Source organism: Oncorhynchus nerka, linkage group LG28 (assembly GCF_034236695.1).
Source record: "Oncorhynchus nerka isolate Pitt River linkage group LG28, Oner_Uvic_2.0, whole genome shotgun sequence".
NCBI lineage: Eukaryota > Metazoa > Chordata > Actinopteri > Salmoniformes > Salmonidae > Oncorhynchus > Oncorhynchus nerka.
This window is the reverse complement of record NC_088423.1, coordinates 77,846,339-77,872,579: the sequence shown is the minus strand read 5'-3', so window position 1 is coordinate 77,872,579 and position 26,241 is coordinate 77,846,339. Positions and strand designations below refer to the sequence as shown.

At 42.5% G+C, this 26,241-nt stretch overlaps 1 protein-coding gene across 2 annotated transcripts; it reads right to left on the bottom strand.

Moving 5' to 3' along the window:
- Positions 1 to 316: 316 nt before the first annotated feature.
- Positions 317 to 26,198, bottom strand: LOC115112766 (kinesin-like protein KIF18A). 2 transcript variants are annotated; one of them, XM_065013134.1, is made up of 18 exons: positions 26,069 to 26,198; positions 25,344 to 25,676; positions 24,865 to 25,022; positions 24,586 to 24,690; positions 24,348 to 24,458; positions 24,023 to 24,220; positions 21,432 to 21,608; positions 21,119 to 21,193; positions 20,900 to 21,009; positions 19,920 to 20,082; positions 19,599 to 19,763; positions 13,892 to 14,013; positions 12,793 to 13,061; positions 10,355 to 10,414; positions 1,970 to 2,375; positions 1,460 to 1,549; positions 1,242 to 1,339; positions 317 to 691 (listed from the first exon to the last, which is right to left on the bottom strand). In XM_065013134.1, exons 2-18 carry the CDS (start codon positions 25,651 to 25,653, stop codon positions 555 to 557), a joined length of 2,754 nt encoding a protein of 917 aa, XP_064869206.1. In that variant the 5' UTR covers positions 25,654 to 25,676; positions 26,069 to 26,198; the 3' UTR covers positions 317 to 554. The 2 variants fall into 2 exon arrangements, with proteins under 2 accessions (XP_064869206.1, XP_064869205.1); XM_065013133.1 differs by having other exon boundaries at positions 21,432 to 21,611; positions 26,069 to 26,196.
- Positions 26,199 to 26,241: the final 43 nt, after the last annotated feature.

Sequence of the window (26,241 nt, the reverse complement as noted above, 5' to 3'; positions counted from 1 at the left end):
TTCATTTATGTTTATGTGTAGCCTGATATAGAACAGTGAAAAAAGTTCCACAGGTGAATGAGTTTCCCTATACAGATGGGTTACAAGCAGAATGAACGAACATCACAAGTCTCCATGTCAACAGCATTCACATGCATTGCCACATGACTTGACAGTAAAACAGCATGTCTGATAAGTCAATCTACCCCCTCCGTTCAATTTTACATTGAAAGGAAATATATGTACAGTAAACAGCGAAAAGCTCAGAAATGAACCATTCAAGAAAAAAAAAGATTGGAAGAGTTGAATTATTCATGGTAAAAACCATCCACATACATTAGTTAAACATTTTATTACTAAATAACAAATTATTGGTACAACAAATGTTAATGTAGGAAATCATGTAAAAACATTAATTCTACAACCAAAAATAAAACAAAGAACAACTTCAGAATCATACACAATTCAAGCAAAAACGATTCAAGAAATCCATAGGACTTAATTTCTCTCTCCATAGCTACATACAATTCCCCAATATCTACACGACATCAGCAACATCTGGTCAAAAGCAGGTCTCACATCCTCTTTGTCACACTCTTGAATTTCTGGGAGGTTTTATAGAATATGGACTTTTTCCTCTGAACATCCATGAGGTGGAGATTCCCCTCAGAAACACTCCTCATAACTCTTCTGGGCTCGTTCTCCTCTGACCCTAAGGAGAAACACAATGCTTAGATGAAGCTCTCCATAGAGACGGGGGCTCTAAATGAAATGTTTTTCCTTTGCAGTGTGAAAAATCCCATCATAAAAAAGTTGGTTATTTTAAATTACAAAAATGGAATAATAAAACAAATTGCTGTCTAAAACACATCACATCAAAAGTATGCAATCTGATGAGAAACCAAATTCTGCAGTTGTCCAAAAGCCAAACAAAACCCTTCAACATAAAATACACGCCATACGTAACAGGCAGACAAGCGCCTTCATTGTAGATTTAAAAACAGCTTGGTTTTCTAAAAGCTTGTGTCCTTCATAACAGGCATATAAAAAAGCATATTCTGGCCCTGCCCTGAACTTTGTGTTGCAGCTGACAGATGTAGGCATAAGCTCTGCGTGTAAGCACCACTAATTGAAATGAACATGGGGATTTTAGAGGGGGGAAAAGCCACACATGAATATATTTTATAAATAGTGAATGAAAGCAAACTACACTGTTTCCCTCTGTCACTTCAGGGGAGAAACACTGGTATTGTTGCACTCACCAGCAAAACGACGCACTCTTAGTGGTCTGCTTGCTACTACTGTGGGGTCCTGCTTTATGCGCTTGGGTGCTGAAATGATTTCCTGCTCTCTGCTGCTGCTACAGGGGGAGATGGAAACACAAGAGATGAAATACATTAATATCTGAGCAGCACAACACTTCCTTCGCTGATCCTTCACTAAGAACAACTTATTTTGAGTATGTCACAACCACACCTACCAGTTTATTTTGCGTTTGCCCTGCGCAGCCGAAGTCATGGCCATGTAGGTCTTGCCACGTCGGATGTCCAACAGAGATGGTATCTCCAGTCTGCGGGAAACAACAAGTCAGGCAATGTCACTTTCCTTCTCAATATTTGAACAGTCTCTGACATGTGACCAAAACATATAAACAGACTGGAATGAGTACCGCACTCTGTTATATTAGACAATTCTGAGCTCTCTCACTGCCACTTGCTCGTACCTAAAACTTAAAAGACAAGGCAGCTCAACGTTTAGAAATAAGTACTTGGACGGGCTCGAACCCGAATACAATTTCTGCCAGTCTGTCTCCTGGGACAAAATGTGTAAAATAAAATTATGAATCGTTGTAATAGTAAGAGGCAAAAAAAAAAGATAGATTAAGACTTTCTCTGAAAATATATGAATGTATGCACTGTTTTACGTTGTTCAGCAGCTAATATTAAACTGGACTGTTGAAATGCCAGAGTATGATGACCATCTTTGACACCTTTTGGGGGGTTTGCTCATGTCATTGGCACGGGGAGCCTGCTGTTGGCTTGGACTCAAGGGGCACGAAGTCTCAGCCTGATGATTGGGGCTACATTGGTAAAGGATGGCGGTAGCATTGGCAAGAGCTGCTTCATTGTCTTCATCTTCAATGTCAAATGTCATGTTGGGGTCATTGACTGCAGAGTGCTGGAGAGGCAGGAGTGAAGGCCTGTTGAGTGTACTGCTGGCCTCTGGAGTGTAGAGCAGTGGAAACATCCCCTCCTGTCTTAAAACCTCCTGGAGGACCATGGGAACCTGCGCTGAGGCGGAGACAACACTCCCAGGGTTTGGTGGAGACACTGCCAGCTTCCTCCTGGTAGGTTTCTTGGGAATTGGTTCAATCACTGTCACCTGGGCCGCTGGGCCTAGAAAACAACATCAATAGGATTTCTTTTTTATGAAGAAGCCAAAGAAATTTAAGCCTATACATGATCAAATAAATTGCTATCAAGTTACACAACACACTTCATCAAGGTCAATTCCATTTCAATATAGTCCAATCCATGTACTGCGAATTGACAAGGGGATATTTTTCAATTCTGGCCTAACTCTACAAATCACTTAATGAATTGAGAGGTCAAATGGAATTGAAAAAAATCATAAACATCCTCCACCAAGCACTTACATGGAAGTATTCAGTGAGGTAAGACCTTTGGAATGTTGCGGTTATAAAAACGTAAAGGGTTCCATGTTTTACTTGACAGTCACATCTGTTCTACACACATTTATATGGGGGCGTTCTATAAGCTTCTTCCTGAAGAGGGTTCAGGGTTCATCCTGTTCAGCCAGAACACTTTGTTAGTGGTTGGTGAGGTCTTGCTACTTAGTTTACTAGTTTGAGCTCAAGTGCAAGATAAGAATGCATTATCCAGTCTAAATCACAGTAGGCTGTCGGCTTCAGCATGTGGGTATTCACTAACAACATGGCAGTAGTTTGACATAGAAATGTCATACATGGCCCAGGGATGAAAGTTTATTTTATATCCCATGACTGGAACTGGAGTCGATCTTAGATTGGCAGGAAAACGTTTTGCCTCGAGGTCCACATTGGGATGTCGAAATTCAGAGTGCTACACAGATTTTTTTATGACCGATATGTTTGTCAAAAATAGATTTGCAGTCATGAAAAAGGGCAGTTATTTGAAAATAGATATGTCCATTACAATTTTTCACATACGTTCTATCTAGTCTTAGACATTCAAGTATGGTCTGGAGTGTTTTTATTTTAACACCCCAAATAGTCACCCTCCTAGAGAACTTTAACCCCTGTATGGCCTTACCATCTGTGTTGAAGCACCATACTCATATTTTAAGAAAAGAAATCACATCTGAATAGATCTTAGGTGGCACCGGTATAAAAAGACAGTATCACCACCATTGAAAGATGAAGGAATAACCTCTCTGTAAAATACTGAAAGGAGAAGTCCATGTCTGCAGTAGGCCTAATATGGGTTCTCATCTTTTGGCAGTTGGAGAAGTGTAGAGGTAGCCAAAGAAAGTGAACCTGGTGACCTTTACACAGTGCAGACATTAATCAGAGGTGTAAGGGAGTAAGGGCCGGGACACATTCATGCTCACAAATTGAGTTTCACCAGTCCCGACAAGCCCTGCTACTGTGACATGGAAGATGGCTAAGTAGGAGAAAGAAGAAAAGGAATCAAATGAGGCAAAATAAAAATATAATTCGATGTTTCAAAGAAACCAAGACTTAAAGCCCTCAGAACTGCCTCAATTAGTCAGGGCACAGACTCCACAAGGTGCTGAATGCGTTCCACAGGGATGCTGGCCCATGTTGACTCCAATGCTTCCCACAGTTGTGTCAAGTTGGCTTGATGTCCTTTGGGTGGTGGACCATTCTTGATACACACGGGAAACTGTTGAGTGTGAAAAACCCAGCAGCGTTGCAGTTCTTGACACAAACCGGTGTGCCTGGCACCTACTAACGTACCCTGTTTAAAGGCACTTAAATCTTTTATCTGGCCTATTCACCCCCAATGGCACAGATACACAAGCCATGTCTCAATTGTCTCATAAATCCTTCTTTAACCGGTCTAATCCCATTCATCTACAGTGATTGAAGTGGATTCAATAAGGGACTATAGCTTTCACCTGGATTCACCTAGTCAGTCTGGTCAGTGTTCATTAGGTTTTGTAAACTCAGTGTATATTTCCACACCACGAGGTTGGAATAACTGTTTAATAACAGCTGTTTGAAAAGACAAAAATGTAAGCCTGTTTTGGTGGGATGGAGTTTTGGCCTGCCCTGTGACGTCGCCAGGCGGTAAACTAGTTAATGGACCAATAAGAGTTCCAAACCACTGCCAATAACAGCTAGTTTTCCCCTCCCCACTCAGACCACTCCTAGAACAATTCTTGCTTGAGAAATTACTCTTTGCTAAGAAGCCATTTTTGCTTCTTTTTGACATTTATGGAATACAATCACAGTAAGATGACTTAATCGTTATCCAGAAATTATTTGATACAGAGATAAAAATCTGCTGCATTTGAACTTTAACCAATCAAGGAAACATAACAAGGCCACATAAAATCCTTATGGAACACAAAGCAAGGAATGAGGGAAAACAACTTATGGCCGACAAAGCAGGAGTGGACATAGGATAAGTTATTCCATGGTATAAGTGGTTCACAATCACTAGCCATAATTGATGACTCACACGCTTAGCAACCTGTCCTACAAAGGATACAGCTACACTGAATGGATCACCATATTAGTCATCAGTGAGGATGAGTCATACACACGACATACTGTTAATTATTGGTCATTTGATCAAGACTAAGATACAACTAACTTTACATACAACTGATTAAATGGGAATAATTGATATAGGCTACACAATACATTTTTAATATACACCAAAGTCGTTTTAATAGAAAACGTGTCTTCCGTTAACCGGCCAAAATGTTATGAATAGAACTTTGGGATTTCATTCTGTAATAAGAGCTTAAAACGTATTAACATGAATAAATATGTTTTTCGAGAATAGGAAGACTATGATAAAACCTGGCTGAGAATGATGATTGTCACCTAAAGAACATACGTAAGCAGGGTTGTTCGAGGCTAAATGGCTGGTGTGGAAGAGTAAAAGTGGAGAGCACGTTGCATCAGAGCACGAGGAGGCAGATTCACTTGTTGCAGTGAGACACTGCGGCTGCATCATTTACATGCTGCTGACCACAGCCCTGTGACGCCGCTTCCTACCTACTACATTTTACTGAGGAGGAGGCAATTCCCAGAAATGTGAACTGTGTGGTGGTGGATTTGACATATCAATTTTCCTACCCACCCCCGCACAGACAAAATAGAACAACCAACTAAATTGTTTAATGTAGAAGCTTTTAAGTGACAATGCTCACATTTTTTAACAACATACTTGTGTATCATAAAAGGGAGGGGGGATATGGAAGATTAATGGACCTATTTATTCATACGAAGAGCAGAAAGCAATATTTAGGAAATTTGAGTCACACCTCAGATAGCAAGGCAGGATGAGGGGACAGTGATAAATGGTACCGTTTCTGATGGAGATCTGGCCCGGCAATAAATGGCAGCCAAGTTCTTTCAATCACATATTTTTGGCTTGTAGGATTAATACATGCATGAGGTGCTATTTCTGGTGGAGACCGCACAGTATTAGGGTCGCTTGGCTGCTGCCTCCCTCTTTATCGCAGACGGGGAAGGGGCGTTTACGCTTGCCTTGCCTACCTTCTTTTCCCTGCAGTGAATTTGCATTTTCATGAATGAGGTTTGAGCAGCCTGGGTTGGGAGGGCTGGATGCTGGATTGACTGAGTACAAAATATGGAGGGGAGGGGGGCAAGGAGGGAGAGAGTGATCGAGCAGGAAAAAGTAAGACTGGCACAGAATGACGTTGAGAGAGAGAGAGAAGAGTGATTGAAATTGTGTGGGCCATCCTGTGCTGATGGGTGCAAGGCATTGGACTGGTGGGGTGCAGAACCCTATTGAGAGGGTCACTTGCCCTCGTATCCACTTAGAGATGGTGCTGTAATGAGAAGGTGGGAAGAGGGAGGATCTCCATACTCAATCATTATCAAGCGCTGATACTAGTTGCACAAACACATTATAAAACAAGGATTTCACACTAAACAGGTAACATGACTTGGACAATATCTTATTTAATATCTAAAGTTTAAATCATAGTCCACAGACACAGAAGCGATAGTCCAGCGTCCCATTGTGACATAGCTACCTGAATCTGAGACCATCTGCTGGGGACACAAAGCCCGAACACACACCGCCCCACAATTCCCAACCAACTTTCTGGTCTGGTACGCGTCCTCTACTCATTTGAAAGATTTGACAGTTGGCGAAACTGCTTGAGGTGCGCTCAGAATGAGAAAAGTATGAAAGCCAACGGTGCAATATTCTAGAACACTACAGTGCAAATGTGTACTGGTTTTGGACTATGATAAACCCTTAAGGCCATTCATGTAATGCACAATCACAAAAAGCCACTCTGAAGTAGATAAGACACGCAAAAAAAAAGGAAAAGGGCTGTGACGATCATGGAATTTTGGATGACGGTTATTGGTCAGCCAAATGACCGTGGTCACCGTTATTACAGCTCAAATAGCTAAATAAAATACACACATCTCCTCTGCTCTGCTCCTGACTGCATGTTCTGCTGCCTGTTTGCTACAACACCTTGCTTGTTTCAGCAAGGAGTAAAGTTCTCACATTGTTAACAGTCCATGTTACCGTAGAAACAGACTCAACCGTACAAATGTCTGGCCGTCCCGTCTTCAGCCAGCCGTTCCACAAAAAAAAGTTAAAACTTACGAGGGTTATTTTATTTTCATGATGGTTAAACAGTAATTGTGCCAGCCCTAGTAAAAAGTGTTTTTAAAGCCATTTCCTGTTGCGCTGTGGTCGTCTGGTGTTGTTTTCTTTAAAAATGTAGCCGACGTTTCCCACAATGTGTTTCAATCAAGTGTAGAACATCTGTTCAGCAGAAAATATCATTACAGACAATTTGGACGGCCATATTTCACATACTTCCTTATTGTACTTCCCTAAAGGTTTTCCCAGTCCTTTTCTTTCTCTAAAGGGGTCTCGAGTGTCATTTCATTTTCACTAAATATCTTTAGTTCCAGACCAGAAAGTCTGCAGTGCTGCACAACTGGAAATCACATTCTATTTCATGTCGGAATACTTTTAAGTTTCTGTAACAGTTTGCCTATTTTATTTTTCCTCGTTTAAGAATCAGTTGAAGTGCCAATTGATATCCCATCATCTCGAGGATGGCAGAAGGGAAATGAAGTTGTTACACACATATGTCAGAGTCAAGGCCCGCGGGCCACATCCGGCCCGCAAGAAGGTTTTTTACGGCCCCTGGGATGATCTTGATTTATTATTAGAACCGGCCCGCAGCAAGCCGGCAGCCCGCAGATCTTTTACACGCACCAATACTACATTTCCCACAATGCAAAGGTGACGCACCGAGCAGTAGGCTGCTTCATTTCAATATTTATTGGCACAGCAGTCGTCAGCATCACAGTAAAATTAACTTTCAGATACCCATCAAAAATGGCAAAACGGAAGGTGGATACTGAGAACCGGGGGTTTCAAACAAGGTGGGAGTCGGAGTATATGTTCACGAAGGTAGCTGGAAAACCTGTGTGTCTTCTGTGTGGAGAAAGTGTGGCGGTACTGAAAGAGTATAATCTGAGACGACATTATGAAACGAAACACGCGGACAAAAACAAGAATATGGACATGGAACAAAGGCTACAAAAAGGCAGAGGAATTAAAACGAGGCCTCAAATCTCGACAGGCTCTGTTCAAAAAAGCCAAATCACAAGGCCAGGCTGCTGTCAAGGCCAGTTTTATTTTGGCAGAAGAGATCGCTAAATCAGCCCGGCCATTTACGGAGGGGATTTCATCAAAAACTGCATGATTAAAGTTTGTGACGAAGTTTGCCCAGAAAAAGGCAACTCTTTTTAAATGTGAGTCTGAGCAGAAACACCATTGCCGAGAGAGTAGACCAGTTGTCCATCAATCTAAAAGAGCAGCTTGTGAAAAAGGGAAAAGATTTTATTGCATATTCCTTGGCTGTGGATGAGAGCACCGACATTTCTGACATTGCCCAGTTGTCAATTTTCATCCGCGGAGTGGACTCCAACCTAAGCGTGACAGAGGAGTTTTTGGCTTTACGTCCTATGCATGGCACAACTACGGGGCATGATTTGTATGAAGAGGTGTCAAGATGTGTAAATGAGATGGAGCTGCCTTGGGAAAAACTCGTGGGTTTGACAACCGACGGAGCACCTGCGATGTGTGGACACAGGAGCGGACTGGTGGCGAAGATACGGGAAAAGATGCAAGAGGAAAACGCGACAGGTGAGCTGACAGCTTATCATTGTATCATACACCAGGAAGCGTTGTGCGGTAAAGCCTTGAAAATGGAGCATGTAATGAGCATCATCACGCGCACAGTTAACTTTATCAGAGCCAAAGGTTTGAATCACCGCCAGTTCAAGGCATTTCTGACGGAGTTAGAAACGGAGCATGGTGATTTGCCTTATCACACAGAGGTGCGATGGCTAAGCCAGGGAAAGGTGCTTCAAAGATGTTTCGAGCTTCGTGAGGAGATTTGTCTGTTCTTGGACAGCAAAGGGAAAGACACAACACAACTCCGAGACGAAATGTTTCTGTGTGAAATGGCTTTTCTGTGTGACATTACGAGTCATCTGAATGCAATAAACTTGCAGCTGCAGGGTCGGGATCGTGTCATCTCTGATATGTACAGTACAGTGAAGGCATTTAAAACCAAACTGACTCTGTGGGAGACGCAGATGCGGAAAGAAAATTTGAGCCACTTTCCCAGCTGCCAGACCATGAAAGAGAAGCTCTCTACCAGTGCGTTCCGAGCACACAGTTGGCTGATAAAATAGGTATGCTTGCCGCTTCGCCGATTTGCTGACTTTGAAGCACAAAAAGCAGGTTGGAACTGCTCGGTAACCCATTTGCTGTTGACGTGGAAAGCTCACCACCAAACCTCCAAATGGAGTTGATTGACCTCCAATGCAATGATGCACTGAGGGCAAAATATGCGGCAGTGGGTGCTGCGGAGTTCGCCCGTTTCCTCCCGGCACAATGCCCCAGCTGCGCATCCAGGCTGCTCAAACGTTGTCTATGTTTGGCAGCACATACCTGTGTGAACAACTGTTTTCTTTGATGAACCTGAACAAAACATCACACAGAAGTCGACTTACTGCTGAACACCTCCACTCAATTCTGAGGATTTCTTCAGCTCAGAGCCTTACCCCGAACATTGATGAACTTGTGGAAAAGATGGGACACCACCAAGTATCACCCTCAACCTCAAACAAGTGAACATTACTGTGCAATCACATATTTAGAGTTTTTACTCAGTTCAAGTTTAAAAGTTAAAATTTCATATTTGTTTTCACTGCATGTTACTTCTCCTTAAACAAAGTGTTGTTTTTGATTAATAGATTTTTGCACTTTATTTTTTTGTATTTCAATCCAATTATATTTTAAAAATATTTCAGTTGAGTGGATGATAGAAAATTGCTATTATTGTTTTTTCTTTGAAGTAAATTTAGCCCACTTTTGCTAAAATAGAAAATATAGTCTACTGATGGTGCCTTGAATACCGGTTTCTTTCATTTAATGTTCATGTTATGGGGATATTTATATAAAGGAAATTTGTCTTTTGTGTCTGTTGAAAATTAAAGATTACTGACAGAGCCATAAGAAAATATTGCTTTATTTATCTGATCATATTGTAATATATTTGTTAGGTTTTCAGTAGGTTCAATTAGGTTCACTAGACTATATGCGTCATTTAAAAAATTTTCAATGAACATTCGAACAGTCCGGCCCTCGTCTTGTAGCTGATTTTTTTATTTGGCCCTCCGTCCATTTGACTTTGACACCCCTGTTGTTACACTAAACACCAGTGATCAGTGGGAATAAAACAAAAACCACTGTTAATCCACAAATCAATATTACTCATTTCTCACTTCAGTTTGAGCACTACAGAGGGGATGTTTAATATTGTCAGTTCATTATTTTAACCATTTCAGTTCTTGTGGTCTTCTGAAACAATCCTTCTCTGTTAACACCCCAAGTTTATACTAGTGAATTCTGAAACCAGTTTTATCACAACTGAAATTGCTGATGAACAATTAACAGCTGAAACAGAGCTTTTACCACAGGAGTGATGACTTTGATGGACATATTTGATCCCCTCGGACTGTCACTATGAAGGATTCCATGTGGCAAGCTGTTAGATTAATGACCAGGTTAGCAGGCCTGAGGGAGAGTAAAGACAGGTTTACCTTTCGATGATGGATTGGGTTGAAGGCGCAGCGAGACTCTCCTCTTATGTTTCTCAGCACCTGAGTGACAGACAACAGTATGTTCAACAACACCGCCTCCTTCATGAATACCATGCCACCCCCCCAGTTATCAGCACAACACACAGCATGACTAGCATCACAGCTCAGCCTGCACAGTTATCAATAGAACAGACACAATCGTGCCTCAGCATTTGGCTGTGGTAAATGTGAATAATCATCATGAACTGTGTAGCAACGTCTGCGATTGTACACTTGCCTGGTTAAAAAATGGATAGCCCTTTACACTTGTATCCGTATATGGGTTGAAAATGTCAGCTTTGGACATTGATAAGCTCTTAAATTGGAACAGTACAGTAACATGCTATACGTGACGTCAGATCTCAGGCTCTTCACTTCACAGCTCTGTCTGGGTTTTGACTGACAGCCGTTCTGAATTTGAGCACCGCACACGACAAGAAGTTGCCCCAATCCCTCCTGCTAATTGGGCAACTTTAGAAAATGTTTTGTCTGAGTGAGGGAAATGCTGTAAATTACAAGGACTCTATGTATTTTGAAAGATGTGACGCTAAGGATTATAATAAATACTGCTTTGATGGCATACAAGCAAGCCCAACACCCATGAGTCCTAATGTGCACTTCACATTTCCATATCATAAAACTTATGTAATATACATTCTCAATATTTATGATTACTATGTTTGATGTACAGTTACAAGATAACATGGCGTTATACCCGGAGTTGTCCGGAACAAATGAGCCTGTTTGTTGTATTGTGAAGAAAATTTGCCGCGAACCAGGCATTTTGGATTTACTCATGAATCCATTCCGTGCGCATCAAAATTACAATCGGTTTCTCTGAATTGCTTTGTGAAAGCCTAACACTAAGATCTCATTTGATCATTTTGCTAGTCATGTTGGCAATAGAACAAGCGCTCAAATTTCACCCACTTGTCCCAGATTGTTAAAAAACAAATGTGGCAAATTACTGTAAATTTCAAAATGCTCATAAAATCAACAGTGTAATGTTTGGATTCAGTCTTGTGTCAGCTGAACGGTTGGCCTCACCTTTAGTCTAATAATTTCTCCATAATCTCCTAACTGTTCCCTTCTAATTTCTACCATGATTATGCATTTCCATATTTTTTCTTTAAGAAACATTTAAATTTAGCTCTATCCCTATCCAATTCCCACAAGTGTAAGGGGTTAAAGGTTCAATGCAGCCATTTTTAATCAAAATATGAAATCATTTCTGGGTAACAATTAAGTACCTTACTGTGATTGTTTTCAATTAAAAATGGTCAAAAATAAACAAATATTGCTTCTTAGCCAAGCGCAATTTCTCAAGCAAGAAGTTTTCTAGGACTGTCTGGGAGTGGTCTGAATGGAGAAGGGAAAACTAGCTGTTATTGGCAGAGAGGTTTGGAACGTTTTCTAATTTACCACTTGGTGATGTCACCAGGCAGGCCAAAATGCCACCCCACCAAAACACAGACATTTTAGACTGTCTTTTCTTAAACTAAAAATGGGCAGCATCATAATCTTTACAATTTCATAGTGTAAATATATATATAAAATGCAGGAAATCAGGTTTTGATTGCACTGGGCATTTAACTAAATGTAGCTTTAAATATATAATAACAGTAGTCTTCAGGATAGTCATTGCAAGGTGAAAACAGAGGGAATAGAACAAACAGACGGGACCTATTGAGATCTGGTATCATACATTTGTGCTCATGGCTTGTGAAAGGAGGGTCAAATTACAGGATATCACTCAACTACAAGCACAAGTGGACAGGGCCAAAAATACTAAATAAAAGACACAGGGAAACAAGCATGTGACTGGTACAGGGGGACAGGTGCGGGGTGCACCTGCTGACATATGATGGACAGCAACATAGTAATTAAGTATTGCTGGCCAGCTTTGGTTCACGCTCCATTGTCTCCTAGGGGCTGAATGTCATGAAAGGAGGCCTGATGGCGCACTGGTGCTGGGTTATACAGGGTGTGATAGGACCTGGAGAATGGTGGCTCCCGTGTGTGTAGGCTCCCATGATCAACAGTAAATAGAGCCCAATAGCCCAGGGCCACCAGATATTGCTGTATGGCCACTGGTGGCCTGAAAATAAAGCACTACATCAGAGGATTAAACAGTCACCCAGGGGGGTATACTACAAAGCAAGATCAATGGCCAGCTAACTTGCCAAAATATATTTAGATTTTCTAGAAAGAATGGGCATGGTCTAATTAAATCATCAACCAAAAACACATATTGAACTTCAGCTTTCTTAATGAAGCAGAAAGTCAATAGCTTTGTAGTTTACCCCTCAGGGGGAAATTACATGTCATCGTTGTCACTGGGAGTTGAAGCTAAGTCTGCGTTTTTTTAAAACAACATAAGATGTGAAGTCATGACTTACTACTGCAGGGACTGTTTTGATGGGGACAGATGAGGTGTGAAAATGACAGGATAGGTACGAGCTCTGGCCTAAGCCTGGAACCCTCAGCCTGGGTCTCCTCGTCCTTCTGCTCCCCGGCCTTCTCCTGATCGGCCCACACCACACCCCTCTCCCTGAGGACCAGGTGCTCCAGGTCCTGGTTCTCAGCCTCGTCGGCAGCTGTGACCAGGCCCGACCCCCTCAGCGTCCAGTACTGTCTGCTGTAGGCAGGCAGCAGCATGTGCACCATTCTGAACAGAAGAAAGCAAGAAACTCAGGCTTAAAAGATGTTCTGTTGAGTCAGTATCACAATCTATAGTGTAAAGTTGCCAAAGTGAATTTTTTTGCACATGTATGCAACACCTAGTATAGTGTAATTCAAAAGACTAATAGTCTCTATTCACTAATTCATATAAGTAACCAACAACGACACTGTACATTCTCTGGAGGTAATGTATGACACCGGTATGGATGGCACACAGCCATTCATACTCACATAGTACAGTGTGAGTCACATGACTCATACTCCAATTTTCATAAATATTATTTCATATCATTCCCATCTTAATATGTCTGTATCTACCTGACCATATTTACCCATTCATGTAGGCTTGAGGCCTGAAGATTCCTTCTAAAACATGTGGCAATATCTGTACAACAGATGTTGTGGAGTATTGGCTCAGATTGACTTAAGTCTACTTGACAGGTCTGAAAAGTCTGACAAACCCCTTTAAGACTATATTATAGTAACATCACTGCATTTCTACTCTCGGTCTTCAGTGGATACAGGTGGATGATTCAACTCTGGCACGCAATGCCAGGCTTTTGTTCCAGTCCTGCTGTAGTATACCAGACTCCAGCAATCAGCTGCTCAACAGGAACAAAAGCCTGCACACCCAGTAGCTTCCAGCTGGAGCGTTGGCTTGGCCACATGTTTTACACAGTAAGTGAGGTATTTTTCCACTGTGGTATCACTGGGGTGAAGAGTATCAAATACAACAATGAATATCGGTATGGAAGTCCAAGTTTTGGTATGGTGACAACATTACGTGTTTAATACTAAAAAAGAAAAATGACCTACTTTTTAGTCTGTTTGTTCTCCTGGTCCTGGATGCCGATGAGGTGGGTCATTTGCTCAATGTGCTGCTTGAGGTCCTCGACCTGTAGCTGGAGCCTGTGGCAGCGAAGGTCCTTCTGGAGTACCTGGACGGGAAAGGGGAAAGTGGAAGAGCTGGTGAAATGACCACGAGGGAACATATTGAGTAGCCCTGACCACAGCTAGAGAACAGGCTGGCAGGGAGTCATCAGTGACGCACAAGACAATGAGTCTTGAGGGGTTTATTTTGTGCCATGCTTCATCTCTGAGAACCTGTCTTCTGGGTAAGAAAAAAAAGCTGTCATCCAACTCTGACGTAAAAGAGTATACGAAACGACAGCAGAGAGAACATTTGACAAGCGGATTAATCATTGTTCTGTGCCACTTCCTAGAAGAGGGATGATAAAGAGAAAATAAACATCTACATGGTTTTAGGTAACTGGCTGTGTGAGGGACGCATAAAGATCATTGATCCATTCACCTCAGTCATCCACCAGTGTACAAGAGCAATAAAATAAGCACAGTTCTAATTACCCGGAGAACAGATGGAAGAAAATAAACTGTCACAAGTTTGGACGTATTTGCAAAAAATAAATAAATAAATAAATATATATACACTGCTCAAAAAAATAAAGGGAACACTAAAAGAACACATCCTAGATCTGAATGAATGAAATATTCTTATTAAATACTTTTTTCTTTAGATAGTTGAATGTGCTGACAACAAAATCACACAAAAATTATCAATGGAAATCAAATTTATCAACCCATGGAGGTCTGGATTTGGAGTCACACTCAAAATTAAAGTGGAAAACCACACTACAGGCTGATCCAACTTTGATGTAATGTCCTTAAAACAAGTCAAAATGAGGCTCAGTAGTGTGTGTGGCCTCCACGTGCCTGTATGACCCCCCTACAACGCCTGGGCATGCTCCTGATGAGGTGGCGGATGGTCTCCTGAGGGATCTCCTCCCAGACCTGGACTAAAGCATCCACCAACTCCTGGACAGTCTGTGGTGCAACGTGGCGTTGATGGATGGAGCGAGAAATGATGTCCCAGATATGCTCAATTGGATTCAGGTCTGGGGAACAGGCGGGCCAGTCCATAGCATCAATGCCTTCCTCTTGCAGGAACTGCTGACACACTCCAGCCACATGAGGTCTAGCATTGTCTTGCATTAGGAGGAACCCAGGGCTAACCGCACCAGCATATGGTCTCACAAGGGGTCTGAGGATCTCATCTCGGTACCTAATGGCAGTCAGGCTACCTCAGGTGAGCACATGGAGGGCTGTGCGGCCCCCCAAAGAAATGCCACCCCACACCATGACTGACCCACCGCCAAACCGGTCATGCTGGAGGATGTTGCAGGCAGCAGAACATTCTCCACGGCATCTCCAGACTGTCACATGTGCTCAGTGTGAACCTGCTTTCATCTGTGAAGAGCACAGGGCGCCAGTGGCGAATTTGCCAATCTTGGTATTCTCTGGCAAATTCCAAACGTCCTGCACGGTGTTGGGCTGTAAGCACAACCCCCAACTGTGGACGTCGGGCCCTCATACCACCCTCATGGAGTCGGTCTGCTGAAACGGTCAGAAACATGCACATTTGTGGCCTGCTGGATGTCATTTTGCAGGGCTCTGGCAGTGCTCCTCCTTGCACAAAGGCGGAGGTAGTGGTCCTGCTGCTGGGTTGTTGCCCTCCTACGGCCTCCTCCATGTCTCCTGGCCTGTCTCCTGGTAGCGCCTCCATGCTCTGGACACTACGCTGACAGACACAGCAAACCTTCTTGCCACAGCTCGCATTGATGTGCTATCCTGGATGAGCTGCACTACCTGAGCCACTTGTGCGGGTTGTAGACTCAGTCTCATGCTACCACTAGAGTGAAAGCACCGCCAGCATTCAAAAGTGACCAAAACATCAGCCAGGAAGCATAGGAACTGAGAAGTGGTCTGTGGTCACCACCTGCAGAACCACTCCTTTATTGGGGGTGTCTTGCTAATTGCCTATAATTTCCACCTGTTGTCTATTCCATTTGCACAACAGCATGTGAAATTCATTGTCAATCAGTGTTGCTTCCCAAGTGGACAGTTTGATTTCACATAAGTGTGATTTCCATTGATAATTTTTGTGTGATTTTGTTGTCAGCACATTCAACTATCTAAAGAAAAAAGTATTTAATAAGAATATTTCATTCATTCAGATCGAGGATGTGTTATTTTAGTGTTCCCTTTATTTTTTTGAGCAGTGTATATATATTTATTTTTTGCAAATACGTCCAAACTTGTTGTGACAGTTTATTTTCTTCCATCTGTTCTCCAGGTAATTAGAACTGTGCTTATTTTATTGCTCTTGTACACTGGTGGATGACTGAGGTGAATGGATCAATGATCTTTATGCGTTTGTGTTGTTTAAGTGTTCCCTTTATTTTTTTGAGCAGTGTATATATACACTTTTAAAGTAGCATAGAGTTAACTTCCTGTGATGCGTTCCCAATTCTCTCTGGGAGATGAAAAAATTACATATTAAAAAGGGATAGTTCACCTTAACTATAAGTAGAACCATTTCTATGTATAATTAGCAATTAGTTTATTATATGGATCTTATCCAGAGAGTCAGCAACCAAAAAGAAGGCTTAGTTTAGGTAGCTTACAATTAAGCAGCATTGTCAATAAATCTTCACAATCCCTCCTGGATTTTGTGAGGATTTTCTGTGATATTTGCGGGAAACAATGCACTGACAAGGAAAAAAATGTGTTGAGACGTGTGGCTTGATTGAACCATATAAATGTGCATGATTGTTTAAAATTGAAATTCTTTGCGGACTCAAAAGGAACACCTACAGTTGAAGTCGGAAGTTTACATACACTTAGGTTGGAGTCATTAAAAATCGTTTCTCAACCACTCCACAAATTTATTAACAAACTATAGTTTTGGCAAGTCGGTTAGGACATCTACTTTGTGGAGGACAAGTAATTTTTCCAACAATTGTTTACAGACAGGTTATTTCACTGTATCACAATTCCAGTGGGTCAGAAGTTTGCATACACTAAGTTGACTGTGCCTTTAAACAGCTTGGAAAATTCCATACAATTATGTCATGGCTTTAGAAGCTACCTGTGGATGTATTTCAAGGCCTACCTTTAACTCAGTGCCTCTTTGCTTGACATCATGGGAAAATTAAAAGAAATCAGCCAAACCTCCACAAGTCTGGTTCATCCTTGGGAGCAATTTCCAAACGCCTGAAGGTACCGTGTTCATCTGTACAAACAATAGTACGCAAGTATAAACACCTTGGGACCACGCAGCCATCATACCACTCAGGAAGGAGACGCGTTCTGTCTCCTAGAGATGAACGTACTTTGGTGCAAAAAGTGCAAATCAATCCTAGAACAACAGCAAAGGACCTTGTGAAGATGCTGGAGGAAACAGGTACTAAAGTATCTATATCCACAGTAAAAACAAGTCCTATATCGACATAACCTGAAAGGCTGCTCAGCAAGGAGCACTGCTCCAAAACAGTCACAAAAAAGCCGGACTACGGTTTGCAACTACACATGGGGACAAAGATCGTACTTTTTGGAGAAATGTAGTCTGGTCTGATGAAACAAAAATAGAACAGTTTGGCCAGAATGACCATGGTTATGTTTGTAGGAAAAAGGGGGATGCTTGCAAGCCAAAGAACACCATCCAAACCTTGAAGCAAGGGGGTGGCAGCATCAAGCTGCGGGGTGCTTTTCTGCAGGAGGGACTGGTGCACGTCACAAAATAGATGGCACAATGAGGCAGGGAAATTATGTGGATACATTGAAGCAATATCAGTCAGAAAGTTAAAGCTTGGTCACAAATGGGTCTTCCAAATGCACAATGACCCCAAGCATACTTCCAAAGTTGTGGCAAAATAGCTTAAGGACAACAAAGTCAAGGTATTAGAGTGGCCATCACAAAGCCCTGACCTCAATCCTATAGAACATTTCTGGGCAGAACTGAAAAAGCACGTGCGAGCAAGGAGGCCTACAAACCCAACTCAGTTACACCGGCTTTGTCAGGAGAAATGGGCCAAAATTCACCCAAAAGACTAAACATCTCCCTCTGCAACTGGATCCTGGACTTCCGAATGGGCCGCCCCCAGGTGGTAAGGATAGGCAACAACACATCTGCCAAGCTGATCCTCAACGCTGGGGCCCCTCAGGGTGCGTGCTTAGTCCCCTCCTGTTCTCCCTGTTTACCTCCGACTGCGTGATCCAACACCATCATTAAGTTTTCCGACGACACAACAGTGGTAGATCACTACAACGATGGCCAGCCTATAGGGAGGTCAGAGACATGGCAGTGTGGTGCCAGGACAAGCACCTCTCCCTCAACGTGAGCAAGACAAAGTAGCTGATCGTGGACTACAGGAAAAGGAAGGGCGAACAGGACCCCATTCACATCGACGGGGCTATAGTGGATCTGGTCAAGAGTATCAAGTTCCTTGGTGTCCGCAATCCCAACAAACTATCATGATCCAAACACACCAAGAAAGTCATAAAGAGGGCACGACAATGCCTTTTCCCCATCGGGAGACAGAATGAGTTGGCATGGGTCCCCAGATCCTCAAAAAGTTCTACAGCTGCACCATCGAGAGCTGCATGGCATCCGACCGAAGGCGCTACAGAGGGTAGTGAGCATGGCCCAGTACATCACTGGGGCCAAGCTTCCTGCCATCCATGACCCATATATTAGGCGGTGTCAGAGGAAGGCCCCCCCAAAAAATTGTCCAAGACTCCAGTCACCAAAGTCATAGACTGTTCTCTCTGCTATTGCACAGCAAGCAGTACCGGAGCTCCACGTCTTGGTCCAAAAGGCTCCTTAACAGCTTCTACCCCCAAGCCATTAGACTGCTCAACATTTCAGAAAATGGCCACCTGGACTATTTACATTGACTGACCCCTACCCCCATCCTTTTGTTTTTACACTGCTGCTACTCACTGTCTATTTCCTACTGTATGCAGTCACTTTCCCCCTACCTACATGGACAAATTAGCTGGACTAACCTTTGCCCCTGCATATATATATTTTACCTTTATTTAACTAGGCAAGTCAGTTAAGAACAAATTCTTATTTTCAATGACGGCCTAGGAACAGTGGGTTAACTGCCTGTTCAGGGGCAGAACGACAAATTTGTACCTTGTCAGCTCGGGGATTTGAACTTGCAACCTTCTGGTTACTAGTCCAACACTCTAACCACTAGGCTACCCTGCCGCCCCGTATATAGCCTATTTAATGTTATTTTATTGTGTTACTCTTTCTTGAACCGCATTGTTGGTTAAGGGATTGTAAGTAAGCACTTCACAGTAAGGACTACACCTGTTGTATTCGGTGCATATGACAAATGCAGTTCAAATCAAATTGTGAGCCCTCTTTTTGTACTGCGGTGATGGGTCAGCTGTGTGATAACATTGCAATGTTTTTACTGTTTTATGCAGAAATAGTGCAGTGATTTGTCAAATTTGCAAGCCCTCATATAATATGCAGGGAATTGTTGATTTAGCAACAACAACAAAAAATATGATCACGGAATCCTGGAGAGACCATCTTCCTCTACATTTCCCCTACCAGTACATGAACAAAATAACCCATATATCACACCACTAATACCACCCCTGGGTCAAGAGCTACCATATCTCCTGACCCCTCCAGCAGTTGCCTCACCACTGGTGGCTGGGAGTCCGGTCCCAGTAGCTTCATGTCATTCTCCACGCGGTGCAGCAAGCCGTTGTTCTCAAGGAAGCGCAGCTCAGCCTCCTCCAGCCTCTTGCGGATGTGCTGCTGCTGTGTGAGCAGGGAAGCCAGCTTGCGCTCGTGCTTGCAGGTGGCCTATTCAACAACAGAGCATGTCAGATTGGGATACGACAAAGGAGTGTATGCACTTTAAAACATCCATCTATCACTGGTACATCATAAAAGACATGCTCCTTCTGGGACCATTTTCTGGCTAAAACAACATGGTGATAAGCAGGGCCTTTAACAGACCTTCTCAGTCTTGTCTTTGGCACTGAAGAGCTGGGCCTGCTGGTTGCACTCCTCGCTGTGGCGCTGACGTAACTCGTTCTCCTTCAGCTGGCGCTCCAGAACAAGGTGCTCCCTCCTGATCTGAGTACGGCTGGAGAAAATGCTCTGTAGGGACTCTGACACCCTGTCCAGAAAAAGGGGCAACCAGCCAGTTATTGTTAAATGGAGTCTTTGCTTAATAATGGAGGGCAAATATTTATAAAAATTTAAAAGGTTTCAGTGTTTGCCCTTCCTCAAGTAAAAATCCAATGTCATGTTATTGTACAACTCAACAGGTTGAACAGTGTTCAAATCAGGCAGCTGCCCTGGACCACCCTCAGCAGCTTTTACCTAATAAGGCAGAGGCCTTGCAACAATGTCTTATTATAGTAAAGGAAGAGGGGTATGCAGGTAAATAAATAAACAGACAGTGGAGAGCAGCCGCTGAGATGTGACTGCACTCTCCAATGTAACCCCTGTGACGTAGGAGCCGCCGTGGCCTTGCCAGACTGATGAATTTTTTATTGTGTGAGAAGCATGCTGCCTCTCTTCAGAGCCTCACATTGTGCGAGTTGTGAATTCTGATGCCGGTGAATGAAATGCGTGGGAATGAGACTCATTCAGCTTTCCACCCCCCCCGCCCCCCTACACTCTCTCCCTTTTTAAACAGATGCCACTGCAGCCCTCAGAGGGGACTGAAGGAAGGACATTTTTAGCTAATATCGATATATTGTGTAGCTTAATTTCCGTGGCTCACAGCTGCCCTTATCAAAAATGCAGAGCAAACTCTCCACCCACCAGGTCCTTGGGCTTAGTACTTTTCCCTCAACATTATAAATTATCTATGGATTTCAATTAAAGTGTACAAGTTTAAAGAAAAACACTCACTTGTATTACTATATAAATACAAGTTTTGCCTTTTGGTTGTTGCATGCACATTGGCACAAGAAATAAGTGCTTACTTGTGAATCTCTGTTTGGTTCTGACTGGAGATGGTATTAGAGCCTCCAGGAACAAGAGGGTCCATCTTCCTCTCCTCATATTCTTTCAACTTCTTCTTCAATTGAACGATCTGAAATGGCATAAACCATTGATACATTTCACAATTTATGTCCACACCTTTTCTGACCATAAAGGCCTCCAGCCTGTGTAGTAGAGATGGGTGCTTCATCTTATATTACCTCTTCTCGCTGCCTCTCACATATCACTGCATACTGGCCGATGTGACTGTCCAAGCTGACAACATTACTCTTGAGCTAAAGGACAGGTAGATGCACGTAAAAATGCATGGAGGGAGAAAGAGAGGCATTACAAACAGAAATATTGTAAGAAATGCCATGTAGTATAAGTTTCACTGTCAAAACCACCTCTGAACTTATTTTTGGCTTTTAAAAACAGAGTTTATTACAAACGAAGGTACACTAAGGAAAGCACGGCCAAAGAGGCCTAAGTAAATCCTATAACATTGTTGGGATGGGTGAGTAGTTTACTGACCGATGATTTGATCTCTTTGGCCCTGTTGGCGTATTTCAGTGTGTTGTGGGTGTCGTCATAAGATTTGGAGGAGGGGCTAATGTTGGCGATCATGACCGTCCTGCAGTTCCCGCCAAGAGAATCTTTAAGGAGTCGTGTTAGCTTGCTGTCCCTGTATGGTATGTGGGCTTTCTTAGTCTGCTAAAATAAAGAAAGAAAAAACAACATTAGCCGAGAAGAGTAAAAGTGTAAAACAGGAAATGGTTAGGCCTACACATTCAGGTTTGAGGTGGGGAAAGGTCTGAAAAACCTCACTGGACATTAATACTTTTATTTATTTATATCAATTAATTCCAACTTGCTTGCGTTAAAATGGAATTGACCACAGTCCTATGACCCTTTGGGACTCAAGGCATACAGTAAATGCCCAGTGACAACACACAAATAAGGCTGTATAGGGGGGCATTTTAGAATAGTCAAATACACTGAATGTACAAAACATTAAGAACACCTGCTCTTTCCATGACTGACTGACCAGGTGAATCTAGGTGAAAGCTATGATCCCTTATTGATGACTTGTTAAATCCACTTCAAATCAGCGTAGATGAAGGTGATGAGACAGGTTAAATAATTATTTTTAAGCTTTGAGACAATTGAGAGATGGATTGTGTATGTGTGCCATTCAAAGGGTGACTGGGCAAGGCAAAATATTTAGGTGCCTTTGAACGAGGTATGGTAGTAGGTGCCAGGCACACCAGTTTGTGTCAAGAATTGCAACACGGCTGGGTTTTACATGCGCAACAGTTTCCAGTGTGTATCAAGAATGGTCCACCACCCAAAGAACATCCAGCAACTATGGGAAGCATTGGAGTCAACATGGGCCAGCATCCCCGTGGAACGCTTTCGACACCTTGTAGAGTCCATGCCCTGACAAATTGAGGCTGTTCTGAGAGCAAAATGGGGGGGTGCATATATTAGGACAGTATTCTTAATGTTTTGTATATACACATTCTTATTGGCAGACGGTAGCTATTTGTTTCCATAAAAACGCCCAAGCACATTATCTTCTGCTGGTGTGAATGTGCTATGTCTGAATTCAGCCTGGCTTCACTAATGGCACACATGCGTCTTGAGTACATTACATCTGTTCAGGTGAGTCACAGTCACATGGAGATTCAAATGGCAGGAATTACCAGGAACTTGCAGAGGAAAAGTGATCTGCAATGGGCTGGGGGCTGCCCAGCTGTTCTCCCTGGCCGAAACCTACATCTGGAACCAGGAAACCCTTATATTTCCAGCTGATCCCATGGGAGCCTAAAGTTTGCAGCTTAAAGGAGGTTGTCCCAATTAAGCAGAGTGAGTCTTTCGCCAGAGCAGGATTTACAATGTACAGAGTAACAGCCTGAGAGAGAGGAAATGGGCCAATGGAGAAAACCACAAAGGCTAAATATGCAACTGCAATTCATGGCCATGGGACCAGTCCAAGCTGGGACATCAAGGTGCCATTCCCTAAAGCGAACAACGGTGCCATAAAAATAAACAAAACAAAAAATGTCAGTACAGTGGTGGCATGTTTGTGCAGCATTTCCTAAATGCAAGTGGCCTGCTTGTGGAATCCCCAGGGACAGTGGTAAACCGAGACGACTCAGTGACAGGTTAATGTATGCAACTGGAATGAAATATTTTCCCAAATACTTGGCTTGCTAACAGACCAAGCAATGCTCCTTGAATCACAGGGAGCTGCTCACTTTTTTTCTGGCAACGATTGAGCAGGGGAGTATTACTGCCAGTAGGATGTAAAATTGCAATCAATTAAACAAAATACAGACAAAATGAAGACAGAATAAATTAGACTAGACCAACCTAAATATCCACAACAAGAAAAAACATTATCTTAAAAAATGCAGTGTGACCACAGAAATCAACTGGCAGAGAAAATGAATGACAGCAAGGTATAACCCTAACACCATTCACTGGCGGGATAAACATAAGAAATCAGTTGTAACACCAGGGTAGTGGGTTCAATTACCGGGACCACCCACAAATAAAATGTATGCACACGTGACTAAGTTGCTTTGGATAAAAGTGTGTGTGTGGGGGAATGAATTCAATAGTTTAAAATGACTAAACCAAATGGAAACTGTGTAGAAAAGATAATGATCCTACATTCATGCGGTTTCTTGACTGTGTCCAGCTCGCTTATAATCCCAAAAATGAAAGCCAGACAATCTGGGAGCATTGAAAATTCCAAAAATGATAGATAGATAGATGGAGCACTATCTTTAGCCAAGTTTGATGGCAAGGAAATAGAAGTTTCAGTGCATCCCTCTGGACTTCGAACACCGAATGCAGCCCCCAGGGAAAAATTAGTTTGACACACCTGTCATAGTGTTAAATCTAGACATAAGTTTGTGTATTCTCAGTGGTGAGGACGCAGCACCAAGGCCTGCTCAACATTGTTTACGAGTCACACAGAAATGCCCCTGGGTTTTATTGTCAAAAGATCAACCAGCATTATGAATTATATTGTATTCTATGAGCAGAAACATTTCCTTTGAATAATTTAAGGTCCTATTCAATCAGAAACATGAATCAAGATGCTTTACACATACCTTAGGGTCAGCCAGAGCGTTGATGACATTTCCCAGGGCAAGGAGTGAACGGTTGATGTTAGCGCCTTCCCGTTGACGTGCTCCCTTTGCATTGGTGGCACTTGCTCGCTCGGAGCCAGCGAGGTCAATCAGGCTCATTTTGGCCACACGGACATTTGGATTAAGGCTAGCCGTCCTGTCCTGTTGCTTCAAGTAAATCTAGTGGGGCAAGAACACCAACAATTTCATCTTCACCTGTCCAGTGACTTCAGTGGGTAAACCTGACAGACACAACGTCTGGTAAAGGAGGAAAGGTAGATGACGCCACTCCATTGAGATAGCCTACCTGAAATACAGCATGGGACCGTGACGAGGTGGCATTCATGTCAGTGGGGTGCTGCGTTCTATTCCGATTGCCATAATCCAAAGCTTCAAGGATGTGCTCAGCAGACTTAGGCTACAAAAGAGGTCACATGAATACTTTTAAACAAATAAAACCAGAACACATAAATCAAAAAGAGATGTAAAAAAGAAAAACTACAACACACCTGACAGACACAACAAATAACCTGTTGATCACTAACCTGGTGCAGAGTAAGGCCTTGGATAACCACTCCTTTCGAGGGGTCCTCCCTCACTGCAAGAGGGCCCACATTAGCCAAGAGGTCCCGGATCTGCTCATTATAGACCTGCAAACCAGTTATGACAAAAACTTGACTGATTTCTATTGACAATTTAAATCCTGATTGTTCATTAATAAAATCTGTTTCTTTAATTCCCAGGTATGATGGAGGAAGATATTTCCTTGAATTCTGTGTAAATTTATTAATTGAAAAATCAGACAGACAAAATCAAAGAGTTACCTCAAGATAAGAAAATGCTACATCAAATATTTTCTCTTCCTTGACTTGATCCATACGGTTGAAGAGCTCCGTCATGGTGCGATACATCACACCCGGGTCATTGCTTGAGCCCAACATGGTGTGTGTCTTGCCTGCTCCTGTTGCGCCATAAGCAAAGACTGCAACATTTCAGAGAAGGATTAGTAAATAAACATGATCAAAACTTCCACCCAAATTAAAATAAATCAGATTTTGGTAGGTTTAAATGTAACACCAAATGTATTGGAATTTAACTGCTAAATGGAGTACAAAGATATAGGCTACTGTAGCATACTAATGACTATTTCTAAAATGGGCCTCTGTACTATGACATTCATTTAAATTAAGCTATTTGAAACACTGTTTACACAAAGTCTGTCTCAATGTGCACATAGCCATAGGCCTACTAATCAGATGGTATAGTCCTGTAAAGATTAGTAAGCTTAGGCCTATTTTATTACCTGTACAGTTAAAGCCATTCAACACTCCATCAAGTATCCTTTTAGTGGTGTTCTCAAAGATATCCACCTGAGAAGAATCCTCCCCAAAAACATTATCAAAGACAAATTTCAGGTCCTTATTGGCTCTCTTGTTGACATCTCTGTTTCGAACTCTTGGTCCCCCGAAAGATGTCATTTGCTGTTCCTTGGGGTCAAATATTAGCATGTGGTTGTCCACAACTTGGACCACATTCCTGAAGTTCTCGCACTTCTCATTGTCGTTAGTTGGCCGCACACGAACAACCACTTTGACATGGCTGCACACGTCCATGACTCTTCTTATTGTGTATTGATCTAGTTGAGAGATCAAAAGGAAGATGCTTTAGCTGACTAAACTCCAAGGTGAAAGATGTTTCTGATATACTCCAATGGAATGGCGCAGAGGCCAGGCTTTGTGGAATTGGGCGTGGCCAGATGTAATAACATAGCTAGCTACTTGCAATCGACAACATTACATTTTAAGCAGTGAACATATACAAATATGTTGTTACATAAAGAACAGGGCGACTTGAATGTATCGTGTATTCGTCGCCCGTAGTGCTTTGTTGTGGCTAGCTAACATTAGCAGTCCACAAAGAGCCATATAAGCTCACCTCCGAGCGAAAACAGCAAGTGCTGCGAGTTGTAAAATACATCGTAAACATTACTTTTGCTCTGGAGCGAAGGATAATACACCCACAGCTTACCTTAGAGTCTAATTGTCTCACATTTGCGGCTTGTTAGCAAGTAACGTTACAGCCACCGCTACTTTTTCTCCCAAGACGAGCGCGTCTTTTCAAAAACAAGCCCCCTCTTCCTTCGCAACAGCTGATTGGCTATGCACCTTGAGTGACGTTGGTGAGCTTGGTGTTGCCGTCAT

What these genes read in the sequence shown, in the direction of transcription:
- LOC115112766 (XM_065013133.1), bottom strand. Translation starts at nt 25,653, where the DNA reads ATGGACGTGTGCAGCCATGTCAAAGTGGTTGTTCGTGTGCGGCCAACT. An exon ending in CCAAAGAGATCAAATCATCG is followed by an intron (nt 21,194 to 21,431) that starts GTCAGTAAACTA and finishes CCTGTCCTTTAG; the next exon opens with CTCAAGAGTAATGTTGTCAG. An exon ending in GAGAACAAACAGACTAAAAA is followed by an intron (nt 13,062 to 13,891) that starts GTAGGTCATTTT and finishes TCTTCTGTTCAG; the next exon opens with AATGGTGCACATGCTGCTGC.